The sequence below is a fragment of the Mustela erminea genome, chromosome 1, assembly GCF_009829155.1.
Source record: "Mustela erminea isolate mMusErm1 chromosome 1, mMusErm1.Pri, whole genome shotgun sequence".
NCBI lineage: Eukaryota > Metazoa > Chordata > Mammalia > Carnivora > Mustelidae > Mustela > Mustela erminea.
The window spans coordinates 72,266,129-72,281,808 of record NC_045614.1 but is presented as its reverse complement, the minus strand read 5'-3'; the positions used below and the strand labels follow the sequence as shown (position 1 = coordinate 72,281,808).

At 48.2% G+C, this 15,680-nt stretch overlaps 1 protein-coding gene across 6 annotated transcripts in view; it reads right to left on the bottom strand.

Moving 5' to 3' along the window:
• Positions 1 to 13,063, bottom strand: part of GASK1A (golgi associated kinase 1A) — a 57,938-nt gene extending 44,875 nt beyond the window's left edge. For all 6 annotated transcript variants that reach the window (XR_004280174.1, XR_004280190.1, XR_004280184.1 and 3 more), the window contains exon 1: positions 12,702 to 13,063. Coding sequence is in view for 2 of the 6 variants with exons in the window: in XM_032318604.1 (XP_032174495.1) it covers positions 12,702 to 12,704 (3 nt within the window). In the remaining 4 variants the exon portion in view is untranslated. The remainder of the gene's footprint in view (positions 1 to 12,701) is intronic.
• Positions 13,064 to 15,680: the final 2,617 nt, after the last annotated feature.

Here is a 15,680-nt window from a genome sequence, read left to right as displayed (position 1 = left end):
GGGGCGCCGGGGTGGCTCAGTGGGTTAAAGCCTCTGCCCAGGGTCCTGGGATCAAGCCCCTCATCGGGCTCGCTGCTCAGTGGGGAGACTGCTTCCCCCTCTCTCTGCCTCCCTCTCTGCCTACTTGTGATCTCTGTCTGTCAAATGAATAAATAAAATCTTTATTAAAAAAAAAAAAACCTGTTGTGCTCATCCTCTGCATCTGCACTGGACACTGTGGGGAAGCTGCTGTCTTCCAGGTGTTCACAAACATGGCAGAAAGCCATAGGCAAGGACAAGAGACAGTGGGAAGTGCCCAGTTTTGCTATAAGAACCTGCTGAGGGCCCAAGAACGGGAGCAGGTCTGTTTCCGTGATACAAAGAAAATGCTCTGCTTGTCCATCACAGTGTGCTCTGGGCCCGGTTCCAGGCACTCCTGTCAGAGGCTACCTGAAATGGGGACCCCCTGTTGCCCCAGAGATGCTGCTTTAGGTATCTGGGGCTGAGTCCCACATTTTTGAGGCTCCTTAAGCAAAACACACTATGAAAGTCAAGTTGAGGGGCGCCTGGGTGGTTCAGTGGGTTAAGCCTCTGCCTTCGGCTCAAGTCAGGATCCCAGAGTCCTGGGATTGAGCCCACATCGGGCTCTCTGCTCAGCGGGGAGTCTGTTTCCCCCTCTCTCTCTGCCTCCCTCTCTGCCTAATTGTGATCTCTCTCTCCCTGTGTCTAATAGATGAATAAAACCTTTAAAAAAATTTTAAAAAGGGGTGCCTGGGTGGCTCAGTGGGTTAAAGCCTCTGCCTTCAGCTCAGGTCATGATCTCAGAGTCCTGGGATTGAGCCCCGCATCGGGCTCTCTGCTCAGCAGGGAGCCTGCTTCCTCCTCTCTCTCTGCCTGCTTCTCTGCCTACTTGTGATCTCTGTCTGTCAAATAAATTTTTAAAAAATAATAAAAAAAAAAAAGAAAAAGAAAAAGAAAGAAAGGGCTACCTCTAAGTTGTGAACATTCTTCAGGAGGACCCTCCTTGAAGTCCTTCATGTCTATCAGTGTGTGACCCGGCCATCACTCAGCAGCAGTAATCTCTAAATTACTCTATTACTGATCTCTCAAACGGGTTTACACTAGCCTCAACAGCTGGAGGGTGAAGGATTCAATGAGGTAATAGACAAGAAAGCCACAAAGCCCAGGGCAAATGCATGTGGGTATAATATTAGGGGGAAATTATATTCTGACACCCAGCATACACTAGAAATTTGTTGAAAACTATTTTTTAAGTGATCCTGGAGGAGAGACTGAGGAAAGACCCTTTAGGTAAAGGGGGCTTTTGGCAAGCTCTCAAGATCAAATCACAGAGATGAATACCTACAGAGAAGCAGAGGTATTTTTAGTACCAAAGACTATTCGAGCCACCTAGTGAAGCCACGGATTCTTCTCAGGATGTTTTTTAAAAATGTATAAAATAAAAGACATAGCTTTCCAAAGATAATTAATTATATTGAATACATTGTATTGTATCAGATATATTATATACTGAAATACAGTTATGAAAATACCCTAAAAAATAAACTTATGGTATAATAATTGTAAGGACCTATTTTATATTTTTATATTTTAGCAAGAGGCTTTCACTGAGGTTAAACAAAACCTTGTTGTTTAACCCTTAAACTGTCCCTGCTCCCCTTCCCCCAGGGGATTCACTTAAAAACAAGTCCTGGAAACCAGCTCCAGGTAACAAAGCCCAGATACAAGGGTGGGTCAGGCCAGGTGGAAACCGATCAGTGGGGGGTTGCATACTATCTCCCTAGCTACCAAGGAGTATGCCCCCCCCCCCTTTGGGAGCCTTTTTGGCGCCAATCCTAATCAAGGTGTAATAGGCTGGGTCAAATGTCTACTAGGGTCAATTGTAACTCAATTGGTCACCTAGCATCACTGTGGAGTTTCCTGTGTGTGGTAAAATCTCATTGGTCACCTGTGCGTGGCCAGGCCCGACCCCATGGCCTTTGCCCTTAAAAGCTAGACTGTGAACCAGAAGGGTTGCCCTCTCTTGTAAGAGGTTCGTCCCCGGATGTTCGGTTAGACTCTTGATGCTTGGCGCGAAATAAAGCTTTGCTTGACCTTCACTTTATATCAGTCTTGCTCCTTTAATCATGGACCCATTATTGGGGCATAACAATAACAATGTTTCTTCATTAATACACTAAATAATAAGATCTAACAATACCTCTAATAACAAATGTGACTTTCAAAGTAGAAGGAGTAAAGACTGCATTTCAAACTCTGTGTTTCCACTGTTATGATATAAGATACCTGTGATTCCTGGGGTGCTGTAAGACCCCCATTAGAAAAGCCCCCCCGTAATTAACCTTGCTCTCTTGCTTTTCTGTAACCGCTTAGCTTTGGCTTATAACTGTAGCTTTTGTTAAAACTTTACAAGCAGCCGGCAGCAGGATGAGAGATAACCAGAACCCAAGGACATTCCGGAGAGATGGGCCTCACAAGGCCAAATTCTTGTCGTTTGAACAATACGCCCACCCTTCCTCCCCACCTCAAAGGATGTTTGCCCAAGATAAGTTACATACCAGAGAACCGACCCCCAGCTACGAGCACAGGATTACGCAGGCTTAACCCCATCCTGACTTCCCTTTCCCGCGCGGGCTCTCCCAAAACCAATCAATAGGCACCAGGTATGCTTTACATTCAACTTAACCAATAACTATGCTTCTGCTTCTGTACGTACGCTTTTGCCTCCCCAAACCCCATAAAAAGGCCCTGAACAAAGGGCAGGCGCGCAAGTCCTCTCTAGACTTGTCCGCCCGCCGGTACCTGCGTCCCAATAAACCTCTTGCTGTTTGCATCCAGTGGCAGTGTTGGATTCTTGGGTAAGGGGATCCGCGGGTCTTTCAGTGCCTGGGGGGCATAGTCAGTTAAGTGTTTTGGTTTCGGCTCAGGTTGTGATCTGGGGGTCATGAAATCAAGCCCCACATCAGGTTCCTTGGTCAGTGCAGAGTCTGCCTAAGACTCCCTGTCCTTCTCCCTCTGCCCCTCCCCACCGCCCTCACTCTCTTTTACTCTGAAATAAATAAATAAATCTTTAAAAAAATAAAATGAGGGGCGCCTGGGTGGTTCAGTAGGTGAAGCGTCTGTTTTCAGCTCAGGTCATGATCCCAGAGTCCTGGGATCAAGACTGGCATCAGGCTTTGTGATCAGTGGGGAACCTGCTTCTCCCTCTTCCTCTGCTCCTCCCCCTGCTTGTGCTCCCTTTCTCACTAACAAATAAAGAAAATCTTTAAAAAAAAAATAAAGAAATAAAAAAAAAATAAAATGAAATATCTATGATATTTCATTCATTATTTCATTCATATGATATTTCATTCATTATTAAAGAAACACCGAATTTCCATGAGAGATGAGTGAAAATAAAAATATAACTTTTCAGGCACCTGGGTAGCTCAGTGGGTTAAGCCGCTGCCTTCGGCTCAGGTCATGATCTCAGGGTCCTGGGATCGAGTCCCACATCGGGCTCTCTGCTCAGCAGGGAGCCTGCTTCCTCCTCTCTCTCTGCCTGCCTGTCTGCCTACTTGTGATCTCTCTCTCTCTCTCTCTCTCTCTGTCAAATAAATAAATAAATAAATCTTTAAAAAAAAAAAAAAAGATATAACTTTTCTTCAACCAAGCTGAAGTCTCCCCTGAATTTTACATATGGACTCCAGGTCAAGCGCCCTTGAATAGGCTCCTTTTTACCTCCACCATTCAGCTGTGTTTTTCTCTAGCTCACCAGTATTCAGATGTATCCACGTGACTGATAATGTAAGGGCCTACTTAGCCAGAGCGAGCGGTTTTGTTGTTTATGCAGTAAACTTAGATTGAACCTGCCCCTTCCCCCAAGAGGAAAGCACTTATAAACAGAACTGGTGAAATATGGCCAAATAGCCCCCAATAACGGAGCACAGATACCAGGACATGTCAGGCTGGGCAGAGATAATGGAGCCCAGATACAAGGATGTGTCCGGCCAAGGGGAAACGTCCAATCAGTGAAAGCGCATGTATTACCTCCCTTCCCACCAAGGATGAGCCAAGCCAGGTGGAGACATCCAATCAGGAAATCACCTCCCTAACCACCCAAAATTGTGGGCCCTGCCTTTTGGGCACCAATTCTGACCAGAGTGATAGGCTAGTTGAAATAACTACTATAGGGTGAATTGTAATTCAGTTGGCCACCTCTGTGTGTCCAGGCTCAACCACATGGCCTTTGCTCTATATAAGTTAGTCTGTGAGACTGGGAGGGGTCGCCTCGTTGCAAGAGACGGCCCTGGCCGGTCAGTTTCATTCTCGATGCTTGGCGTGAAATAAAGCTTTGTTTGACCTTCGCTTTGTATCAGTCTCGTCCTTTTGTCCACGGACCCTTTCAATACCATGGAAGCCCCTTTAGAGCACATGTTCTCCAATTCTAAAACACCTTATGCATAGGAGCTAGGGTCCAAGGCTACCCCCACCTCCCGTTCCCCTTGATGCACTGAAGGGTCCTACTAACAATCTTAGAGGCTCAGCCTTGACGCATCTGTAGCCCTGTCTGTTGTCTGGGGACGGGTCCCATTAACTGAACACTTAGCACATGCTGATGACTACTGTACGAGTTGCTTTATGCTCAATAAAACATCGAACACACAACTTCAGAAGAGGACAGTGTTATCTTCGGGAGGAAACTGAGGCTGAGGGGTTAAAGTTTCAGTGACTTGCCCAAGGTTTGAATTTAGTTCTGATTCCAAACAGCCTTTTGAATGCTTCATGCTTTAAAACTATACCAAGAAAGCTACTGTGACAATTACACTTTAAGCCCATTCTCCTTGGGAGAGAGCACCAGTGCCCAGGACTGAACGCAGGTGAACAAGGAGCCAGGAGTCTTTCCTGACCCTCAGTGAGGTGACTACACAGAGAGGCATTGCCCATGCAGCCATCCACACCCCCATCCCCAACAGGAAATGAAGGGATTTTAACTAGCATTTCAAGAGAGAATGTTCTGGGGAAAAAAGGAATACAATAGCATCTTTGTAATTGCAATGGGATCTCTAGAGTGCCAGGAGAAGTGAGCGTAGCTGGGGGGAGGAAGGGGAGGGACAGAACTTGGTGGCTGGCTGACTGAGCTGACTGGGACCAGGGCCTGCAGACAGTGGCCCGGTGTACGGGGAGGCCGAGAGGGAGGGCTCGTGCTGTCCAGGAGGCCACCCCTGCCGCCAGCCAGTCCCTGAGCTGGGGTCCAGTTCCCCCAGGAGGCACACTGGGCCTCTGTGTGGACAGACAACAGAGCCACTCTGTCCTAGAGAAAGAAGCCTGTGTGTCCTGCCCACCTAGCTCAGAGCACAGAGATGGACATCTAGACAGCCCATTCAGTAGGCAGCCGGCCTCCAGTCCTCACACTGCCTGCAGCCTCCACCACCAATGCGTTCAGGCATCCCAGGCAGCACCACCCGGAGCCCCATCCCAACCTGGGTACAGCTTGAGCCCTTCAGTCCTCCCCGCCCCACCCCCCACCATGCTTCTTCCCTGTGGGTGGTTGTGGGTTATCACATTATCCTTGGGGCTGGAGTTCACTCATCTCCTCTGGGGAAAAGAGTGAAGGGGGTTGTAGGTCCCATCTTTTTTGAGATTATGACCCTCTGATATTACAGATTTGACTATCATTGGGTCTTCCATTCCCATCTCAAGCACGGCACCAAGCATGCTTCAAAGCAATTATTTAAATTGTTTCCAGAACACGAGGAGAGGCATGGCCTCTGCCCTCCCTTTATAGTCCAGATGGGAAGATGGCCCTGGACAACACTGCCCATCTTAGTACTTAGATGGATCATAGAAATGAGTGAAGGGGGTATATGCTGTTTGTTTATCTATATGAAGGAGTAGATTCATCTGGACAATCTCCTAGGAAATGCAAAAAATGAGAAAGGAGAAACAGAACTTCATGACAATCCTGCAATGCCTGGTGCATTGGAAGTGACCTCATAGCACTGGTGCAAAACCAGTCTGCACACAGGCAAGGCCAGTCACTGGGTAAGCCGAGTCTGTTCTCAGCGGGAGCACAGGACTGACACAGGGCATCCGAAGCACTGAGAGGCAGCGGCAGGGGAAAACGTCACGGCTCTGCCAGAGGGCAACCCACGGCTGACACCAGCTTGGGACACTGCACCTGCTAGTCCCAGAGCCCTGTGTCCCCCGAGTGCCATGATCACAGGCTGTGAGGAGCTCCTGTCTGGTCCTTAGCCAGTGCCCCTGCAAGGGGAAAGGCCTCCACGGGGCCGGTCCTGTTTAGTCTCTGAACCTCCGTCCCCTTCTCTCGCATCCGTACATCTCTGGCTCTGACTCTTCTCCCTTTCTCTCCCTTTCTCTCTCCCCTCTGATGTCTTCCACCATGCCGATAACATTTCTGAAAAAATCCCTACTCCACTTGGCTCTTAGACATGGAACCATGAACCTGTTGCCTGAGCCAAGATGAAAGGATCTGAATTCTCCATGTGGTTCTGGAAGAGGTTGTTAGCTCATTGCAAGCAAACACCCTCGAAAGCCAAACAAAACCTGCCCACAAGTAAACAGCATGTGACACAGCCCCTTCCTACAGCCACTTAGCAGAAACCCAAACTAAAGCACACGGCAGGCGGGGAACTTGGAGGTAGAGCTGGGGGAACCACAGGCTGGCTGGCAGAGTGCACCAGCGACCACAGGCAAGGTGGCTGGGTAACATTAACACCACCCTACTCCTCTCTTACTGAGATTATCCCTAATCTATTGTTATGATAATAAGGGCAAAACCAACGTAGAAGATTAAGGGAGAAACATCAAACCCTTCACTGTGACTCTTAAAAATATAACATAATAATCGATTTTATAGAATTAAAATGATTGGTATCATTTTTAAATAAGTCACAGCTATAGCATGATTACTTCTAAGTGTAACTAAAGGACCCAGTAGGAGAAATAAAAATGAAGAGGAAGAGAGACAGAGGTCTGTATACTCACATGCCTGAACAAGAAACAAGTCAATTTTAACCTGCCTAGATTCCCTATCTGAGGTTACGAAGAAGTAGAGGTTCTCCTGCTCAATTACATCCCTCCCACCTGCTGCCTTCGGCCAGGCCAGTCACCAGGCCCATCCCCCCCAACGCCATCATTTCCCAGATGCTCCCCTCCAGTCCCTGCAGCCTCCCTCCCTGGAAAGCTGCTCTCTGAAATGCACACTCGCCCTAACTCCCTGTGCTCAAAGGCAGTGTGAGGCTCCTAATGTTTGCTCACCCACCACTTCCCCTCCTCCCTCCCTTTCACTCCTAACACCACTGAATTCAAAATACCTCCCGGCTTCTATTAGTAGGCAACTCTAGGGCCACCAGGCTGGGCCTTGGGAATATAGCCAGATCCCAGGCCACTTCGAAGAATACGTGTCTGTATCTGTCTGTGTGTGTTGGAGGTGGGGATCCCCACAGAGAAAGGCAGCCTGGGGATCACCCACAAACCACTGTTCTGTCCTCTCTTGTGGGCCAGATGGTCCTTAGGTGCAGACCTGGGTAGACACACCCAGATGATACAGAGGGGGGTATCCCCAAATGCTCCAGAAGGAAACACTTCCACAGTCACATCAAAAAGGGATCCAAGCAAAGATAGCCCAGGTTGCTCACAGCAACTCGGCCTCAAGGAATCCTGATGCACTCTGGTGGGGAGAGAAAGCTGGGTCTCCTAGGTCTGTCCCGAGGGGGTTGTCAGCCTCTTGGGAGGCCCATCTGAAGCACATTTCTTTCACCAGCCCCTGAAACAGCTAAGGAACTCATTTCTTTGTGAGGCTTATTTCTCACACTCCCTCCCTACTGCTCTTTTGAACAAACCTCTGCTAGGGCTGGATAGGGCCAGTAGATTATTAAAAACCCTCTGCTCCCTGGCCAGCCCCATGCAGAGCCTGGCTCCTGTATGCAGCAGGTCAAGGGGGGTGCCCACAAGAGAGAGGGTATCAAATGCCCCACGGGCTCCAAGGGCTGGATGTCGTGGTTCCCAGTTCTGATTTCAAAACCAGTTTAACCTCTTTTCTTCAGCTGAGCCTGAGGAACTTGGGCAAGGTGATCGGCTGGAGCACCCCAGCTTTAGACTTCCAGGGTCTGTGACTGAGTGGGGGCTGTCTTCTCACCCAGTGTTCAACAAGGGGGCCCAGAGCACACAAACAGGGCAAGTATCTCCCGCTGGCTGGGCACTTCCTTCTTAGTGAGAAGAAAGATTTAAAGGAGCAAGAGAACCATTTTAGAATACAATCTTTCTGCATGTGATCCATACTTCAAGGAGAGGCCCAGGAGCTCCCCACCCCCACCATTGGTAGTGAATGAAAAAATGCATCAGTGACTTCTTTACCATTGGTTTTAGGTTCTTACAAAAAGAAAACTTATTTTATGGGTCTTCTGCAAAGCCCTCATTCTTATAGCAACTTTGGGGTACCAAGTGTTATCACTTCCATGATGACATTTGCTCCTGATAATGGTCTATTATTACAACCCCAGGTTACAGAGGGGTCCAAAGCTCAGAGTACTGGAGTGCTTACCCAGAGCCATGCGGTGGGTAAGCATGGCACATGTCTGGCACAAACCTCCTTCTGATTTCAAACCCCATGCTTCTCCTTCACTCCAAGCTGTACCAAATGCCTCAAGGAGGGTACAGTGTCTATGATGGGTACAGTGTCTATGATGAGAGCTGTGTGGGGCAGGGGGTACAGTGTCCATGATGGGACCTGTGTGGGGCAGGTGGAAAGACTTAGGAGACCTGGGCTCTAACCCAGCTCTTAGTCACCTTGAGAAGATCACATCCTTCTCCGATTTTAGCTCCTTCTCCCCAAGATTCCCCTCTGTCTTAACTACCCGGGAATTTAGCTCTTGGTTTTTTTGAGAATAACTGACCCAATGTGGGTTCTCCTGGGATCCCCTTCCCTCCCTGTCTGCCTGTCTGCTGACATTCCCACAGCACAGAGTGAAGACAGACAAGAGGAAACACCTCTCACACCCACACTCTGGGCCATCGAAGGTAACTGCAGTAAAATCTATTATAAAGGGGCTGAAGCAATTTGTTCTTGTGAGCTTGTCTGATTTCCACTTAGCCAGGCACTCAAATCCCCATTTCTGTGGGTAATCAGAAGCTGGCCACATGCCACTGAACACAGCTCCCAAGTGGGAACCACATAAAGTCCACAAGCAGAGAGATGATTATTAAAATCACGGTACTGAGCATGAAAAGTGCAGCTATGAATATTTTTTGGAGATGCAGACATGGAACATACTTTGACAAAAAGTGAAGTAAAACAAATTGTACTATAAAATTGCATGTTCGGTATAATATCAACTCTTTACAATAATACTCAGAGACAGTAGGAGATATGCCAAAATGATACCCCATGGTTATGGACAGAAGTTGGCAGTATGATACACGATCAGGAAGAAAACTTTGTGTTTTTTAAAGAATCAGGAAGGAAACATTTTTTTTTTTAAAGTTGGCAATAATAGTCTTAACTTCTTCTATCAATATTCTTTTTTTTTTTTAAGATTTTTTAATTGATTTGTTTGGGGGAGAGAGAGAGAGAGAGAGAGAGAGAATGAGCAGGGGGAAGGCACAGAAGGAGAGGGAGAAGCCAGCTCCCATCTGAGCAAGGAGCGCCACATGGGGCCCCATCCCAGGACCCTCAGCTCATGACCCAAGCCTTAGGCAGATGCTTAACTGACTGAGCCACCCAGGCTCTTTATCCAGGTTCTGAGTCTTGGCACACACCAAGTCTGCTGCCATGATTCTAAGTTATGGGCAAGTGTCCCAATCTTAGCTTCAGAAATGCACACACCAAGCCCTCTCAGAGAACCACATCCCCTCTAGGATGATCAAAAATACCCTCATGGGTCCTGAAGCTCAGTGTTCACTTTCGCAAAGTGACATCTAAGGATTCCAGATTTTTTAGCTTTATATTTCTAAGCCCGGGTTTCCCCGTTAATGTGCCTCGGATCAGTAACATGACAGTGTTAAGGAATTACTGGACGAAGACCATATTCAGACAAGCTGGGGAAGTTCACGTCTCCATTTCAATGAATTAAGAGAGGTTTCTCTGTGGAATGATCCTGCAAGAGGGGCATATAGGATGTATCCTTTGCAGATCAAGTTCACAGACACCTTCTATTTTCTGACTATCTAAGGGGACAGGAGCTCGACAGATTGAGGGGCATCCAGGGAAGTGCAGTCCCTGTTCCCTCCGCCTTCTAACCCTGTGGTTCTCAGTCCTGGCTGCACACTGGGATCACCTGTGCAGCCTGAAAAACAACCCCTTCGGCCTGGATCTGGTCTGGGGAGCAGTGAGAGCCAGGGTTGAGAACCACATCTTCCTTTCACTATCCTGAGGGCATCCACACTAAGAAGTCAACAACACCAGACTGGGCTCCAACCTCAGAATCATTCATGTATCATCCATTTTTGAAGCTCAATGGAACTTCTAAGGACATCTAGTTCAATCTCTCATTTTACAGAGGAAGAAACTGAAGTCCTCAATGATTCCCAGCCCCCCACCTCCTCTTATGCTGGTTCCAGTCAGTGCCCCGCAGTCCCTTGGGCCCCCCAGGCCTCTGGACCACAGGACCCTTCATTCAGCAGGAGTAGCAAAGGAAACCTTCGGATCTCCAAGGCCATTTTGCTGCCAGAGGTTGCTTATCAGGCTGCCCCTCTCTCTGGCAAATGGACCCTGACACAAGTGAAATTCTGACTCAAGTCCTCTTCCTAACACCCCAGGACTGAGAATGAGAAGCCAGGAGACTGCAGGCTCATGAGGACAGAAAACCCACACTGGCAGCAGAGCAAACACATCCATACACCCTTAGGCTGCTAGAGCAGGAGGCGGGCACTTTTATCCCCTGTGCATTCCATCGCTATTGCAGGAGGGCTGAGATGCCGTCAGAGACATTTTTAAACTCAAGAGTGAAAAGAAGAGGCACCTGCACCCCAATGTTCATAGCAGCAGTGTCCACAATAGCCAAACTGTGGAAGGAGCTGAGATGCCCTTCAACAGACGAATGTATAAAGAAGATATGGTCCATATACACAATGGAACATTACTCAGCCAGCAGAAAGGATGAATACCTACCATTTGCTTTGACATGGATGGAACTTTATGGGATTATGGTGAATGAAATAAGTCAAGCAGAGAAAGACAACTATCATATGGTTTCACTCATACGTGGAAACATAAGGAATATCGAGGAGGACCACAGGAGAAGGGAGGGAAAATCAGAGAAGAATGGGAAGAAATCAGAAAGGTAGACAAACCATGACAGACTCTGGACTCCAGGAAACAGAGGGTTACAGAAAGGAGGGAGTGGGGGATGGGGTAACCAGGTGATGGGTATTAAGAAGGGCACATGTTGGGATGAGCACTGAGATTTAAACGCAACTAATGACTCACTGAACACTACAACAAAAACTTACGTTGTACTATATGCTGGCTAACTGAACATAATAAAAAAAAAGAAAGAAATATATAAAAAATAAAATCAGGAGACCCCTGCATACCCACTAAGGACCCTCTGGTTGATGGCTTTGGCCCCTATCCTCTTCTGACAATATTCTTGCTCCTGAACATGGAATTTTGTAGTTAAAAAAAAAAAAAAAAAATCACCGTACTTTTCAGTTTCACATCCTGTACCTCTGATCACTCCCCTTTTTCAACCCTAAGATTCCATTATCTCTTTCTCTTTAGCAGCACTGAGAAAGACACACTATGAGAGAGGGTCCTAAGAGGGGAGGGTGAAACACACATAGCCTCTTGGTACCCTTCCTGCGCCCCCAGCTTGTGACCTCTGGTCCCCACAAGACCAGAATGAACACCTTTGCGCCCAAGGAACTATTCTCCTAGACACTCTCCATCCTACAGGAGAATCTCTACGCATCCTTCTAAACTCCAGGCTCACAGCTAAGCTCCCAGAGAAGAATCTCAGTGAGCCCCAATCTGGCCTCTGTGACTTTCAGAGTGGGGAGAGGGAGCAGGTCACAGAAGTAGATGGAACAGTCCTATAGGCTCCTTCAGAGTTCAAACTCATTCTGGTGTCTGACACCCTCCCCCTACACCACCCACCCAGCGTGGGACAGGGAACTGTAGGAACAGTGGGTGAGGGCTGCAGGTAACTTCTACCAGAAGCAGAGCTCAGCAGCAGCCAGTCCAGAGACAAGCCCCCTTTCTGAGGCAACATATAAGCCTGGTTCGTGCTCAAATGATCTAGCTTCCCTGCGTGTTGGTATCTTTGAGTTTTATCCATAAAAAGGCAACGGTTGGCAAGTTCTCCAACTTCCTGAAGAACGTCCCAGACCAACCAGCGCTCCCACACCTGCCCGACGGTCCAGGAGATGGAGCCAGGCACTGGACCTTTTCCAGACCCAATTTATTTCTTCGTGAATTAAGGTTCAGCCAGGGTGTACAGGTCCATAATGAAAGCGCCCTCGGTCATCTCCTCCAAGGGAAACGGCAAAGCTGATTGACCACTCCTTGCCCCCCACACTTCGTCCCAGGTGCAAAAATTAAGAGCCCCTGCGACCCCAAGCAAACTGTCAGAACAATTCCCGCTCCTGGAGGCTCTGTGCAGACTCTGTACACCCAGAGCTGCGTGCACTTTCTGTGGCCACCTGTCTGGGGGGTGCCCACCCGATCTGCCCACCCTACTGTCCCCTCTCGAGATTCCTACCATGTCCCCTGTGGTGGCTGGACCCGCTCCTCGGCGACCTCAGCTGGCTCTCCAGCTCATCCCACAGCCCCAGGGTCTGCCCCGTGCTCCGTGACTCTCCAAGGCTTCCCTGGGCGCGGATTTCCCAGACCCAAGGTTCACAGCTCCCCAGCGGCCAAGTGGCCCCACAATTCCTGGGTGTGCGGTGCGCTCAGGGATGCTCTGCAGGTGGGGTTGTTAGAGAAAGTCTGGGATCTCCAGACCACGGGGAATCTGCATGTCTAAGGTCTGCGGTTCTGCCAGAGCCTTCCCACAGCCTCAAGCCTCCCCGATCAGCCAGGGACTTCTGCAGAGTTTGCGAAGTCCCTGCTGCGTGTCCCAGCCCAGCCTCCCCACTTCCCCGAAAGCGAAGGAGGGGGGGAACTCCTTTCACAATAAAAGCCCTGCCCCAGGCTTAGGCGGGCAGAGCCGCCTGGAGCAGGGGCCCAGGTGCTAGGAAGGAATGGGTCCCGCCTGCCAGGAGATGATCTGAGGTTGGGCCGCCAGCGCTGAGCAGGGTCTGGGCAGATCGCTCCGATCCCGCCTCTGAGGTGTGAGGGTGTTCGGTGAGTCCTGGGCAGTCGTGGGCGGGAGGAGGGATGGAGAAAGGGAAGGATGGGCCCTGGCTGGCCTGCTGAGGGTCGCCAAAACTGTTGCTCTCCCAAGCAAAGCCATAGAAAGATAAGTCTTTTCACTGGCATCTCCTAACCTTATTTGGGCTCTGTCTCCAAGGGCGGTTGGGGAGGAAAATCCTTTTACCACTTAAGGTCAATCACAATGGACAATTTTTCCCCCACTGAGAATTAACCAGTGTTTAAGTCATTGGAGTAAGTGGCTGATACCGACCCCTCTGCTACGGATGCACAGAGTGTCTGTGTCCCCTGGGTCACCTATAGTAGGCAGGACCTGAGGATCTGTATGCTCCTTGCTGGAGAGAAGTCTGGGCTTAGAGTCTATAGTCCTGTAATTGGGGGCTGGCCCCTCTGTTCACAGCTGAGTGACATTTAATAGCTGAGTCACCTTCAACCAGTGCCTGGATGTCTTTGAGACCTATGTCCCTCAGGATTCTTAATAGCCTATAGGCATGAAGGTAGAGGTGAGGGTAGTCAGAAGTAGCGTACCCTGAGAGAATCTGGGAACCAGGCTGACAAATTACTCTCTGAGGTTGAAATTAACAAGAATTGTCACTAGATGGACAGAAACCATCTCTCAGGAATCACCTACAAGAGAGTGCTTTGAGGTTGTCACTGATGACAGTACTTCTAAAGGAGAACACATATCCAGAGATCTCTTTAAAGTGTGTATGGGGATGGGGAGACAGAGGGAAGGGAAAGTATTCCTTCAGTCATTATGTTCTGGATGCTTTCTGCAGGTGATTTCGTTTCATCATTACAAACAATCCTAAGAGAGAAAATTTATTACCATCATTTTACAAACAAGGAAACTGAGGCATAGGGAGTGCAAGTGACTTTCCTAAAGCCAGAGAGTAAGTAGTTTTTAGCAAAACAAAAAGCCTATTCATTAGAACCTGAGAGGAAAAGGAAGAAATTGATAAACCAGGAACTGGAGGCAGGATGCCGTGCAAAAAATTGCAGCTTGCCTGGGATTAGGGTGTAAGAGAGTACAGAAGAATCTGAGCAAGTGATCATCGATCATCGAGCAAGTGCTGGATGAGGACGGGGTGGGGGGGTGATCCTGCAGACTGTTTCATTCAGACATCAGTGTGGTCTTTTGGGTCCACTTTTCTGACTGCGACCCACATAAGATGTACATTTTATGCCGTGACCCTTCACACAAACATATATGTCTAAATGTCCCTAAAACCAAGTTTTATAAAACATTATTACATGTAACGCACTTTGATATCTTCTATTCTGTTACATTTCAATTATTCGTAATGGTGGTCTCAAATCATTATGTTTATTTCAACAATATCCACGAATAACTACGGTTTGAAAAACCACAACCCTGGAGAGTGGAGCAGACATTTTTTTTTAAATTAATGTTTTCAGAGGGTTTTGTGGTATTCTGCAGAATCTATCTGTTATGTATAAAAGGAGTTTAAGAGACAGGGATTCTGTTTGACCAAGACTGAGAACACTGAACACAGTTAAATGGACTGTCCCTCCCCCGCTCTTTTTAGGAGTAGGACTCATCAGAAACGTCAATGCTAATGTGCACTGAGATTTCCTGACAAAGTTGGAAAGTGCTCAGTTTTTCCACGTTCACCGGGTGCTGAACTCTTTTTCTGGGGTCTCACAGGACATACTTGAGAAAAGCTGCTCTGGGACCTGGCCCAGGTTTCTGAATTGTCACCATAAGAACAGGAGTCAAAGTCCTACATTCTCAAGCCAGACTCCCGACATCAGCATCATTTTGTTCACAGGATACTCGGCTCAGCTAAGGAGGTGCCCAGACTGGAGTGTAGGAACTCCATTTGTAAGTGAACAACTGCAACTTTGTAACCCAGATTGAATGTGAGCACTCAGTATTCCAGGAATGACCGCAGCTGGGTAAGCCGGTAAAACAGTTCTGGAACTGCCAAACTAGGACACACCTGGATCTGCAGTGACTCCACCGGCCCTTCACAGAGTCCTGCCTAGAAAAAGCAACTCCCCCTTCTCTACTACCTCCTGCTTCCTTCCGGGTCTGCAGGGCTATAATTAAGACCACTGGTCCACAATATCTTAGACTTAAACATTGACTTCCCTGATAACTTCCTCTTGCATACGGCCATGACCGTGGCTGTGGCTCTGTAACTCAACAGGTCTGCAGGCCGACAATCTTTGACATGCACCTTTTTGTTTCCTGTCCCCCTGCTTCCTCACTCTCCATGCATTTTTTGCTGCATACTCTGTGTTTGGTGTTAATATCAAGAACAAGTAAGAGGTAGCACTGCATTGGAAAACTGTCTGGCTTTCTACTAAACTAAATATACTTGTGCCCTGCAAAAGCAAATCC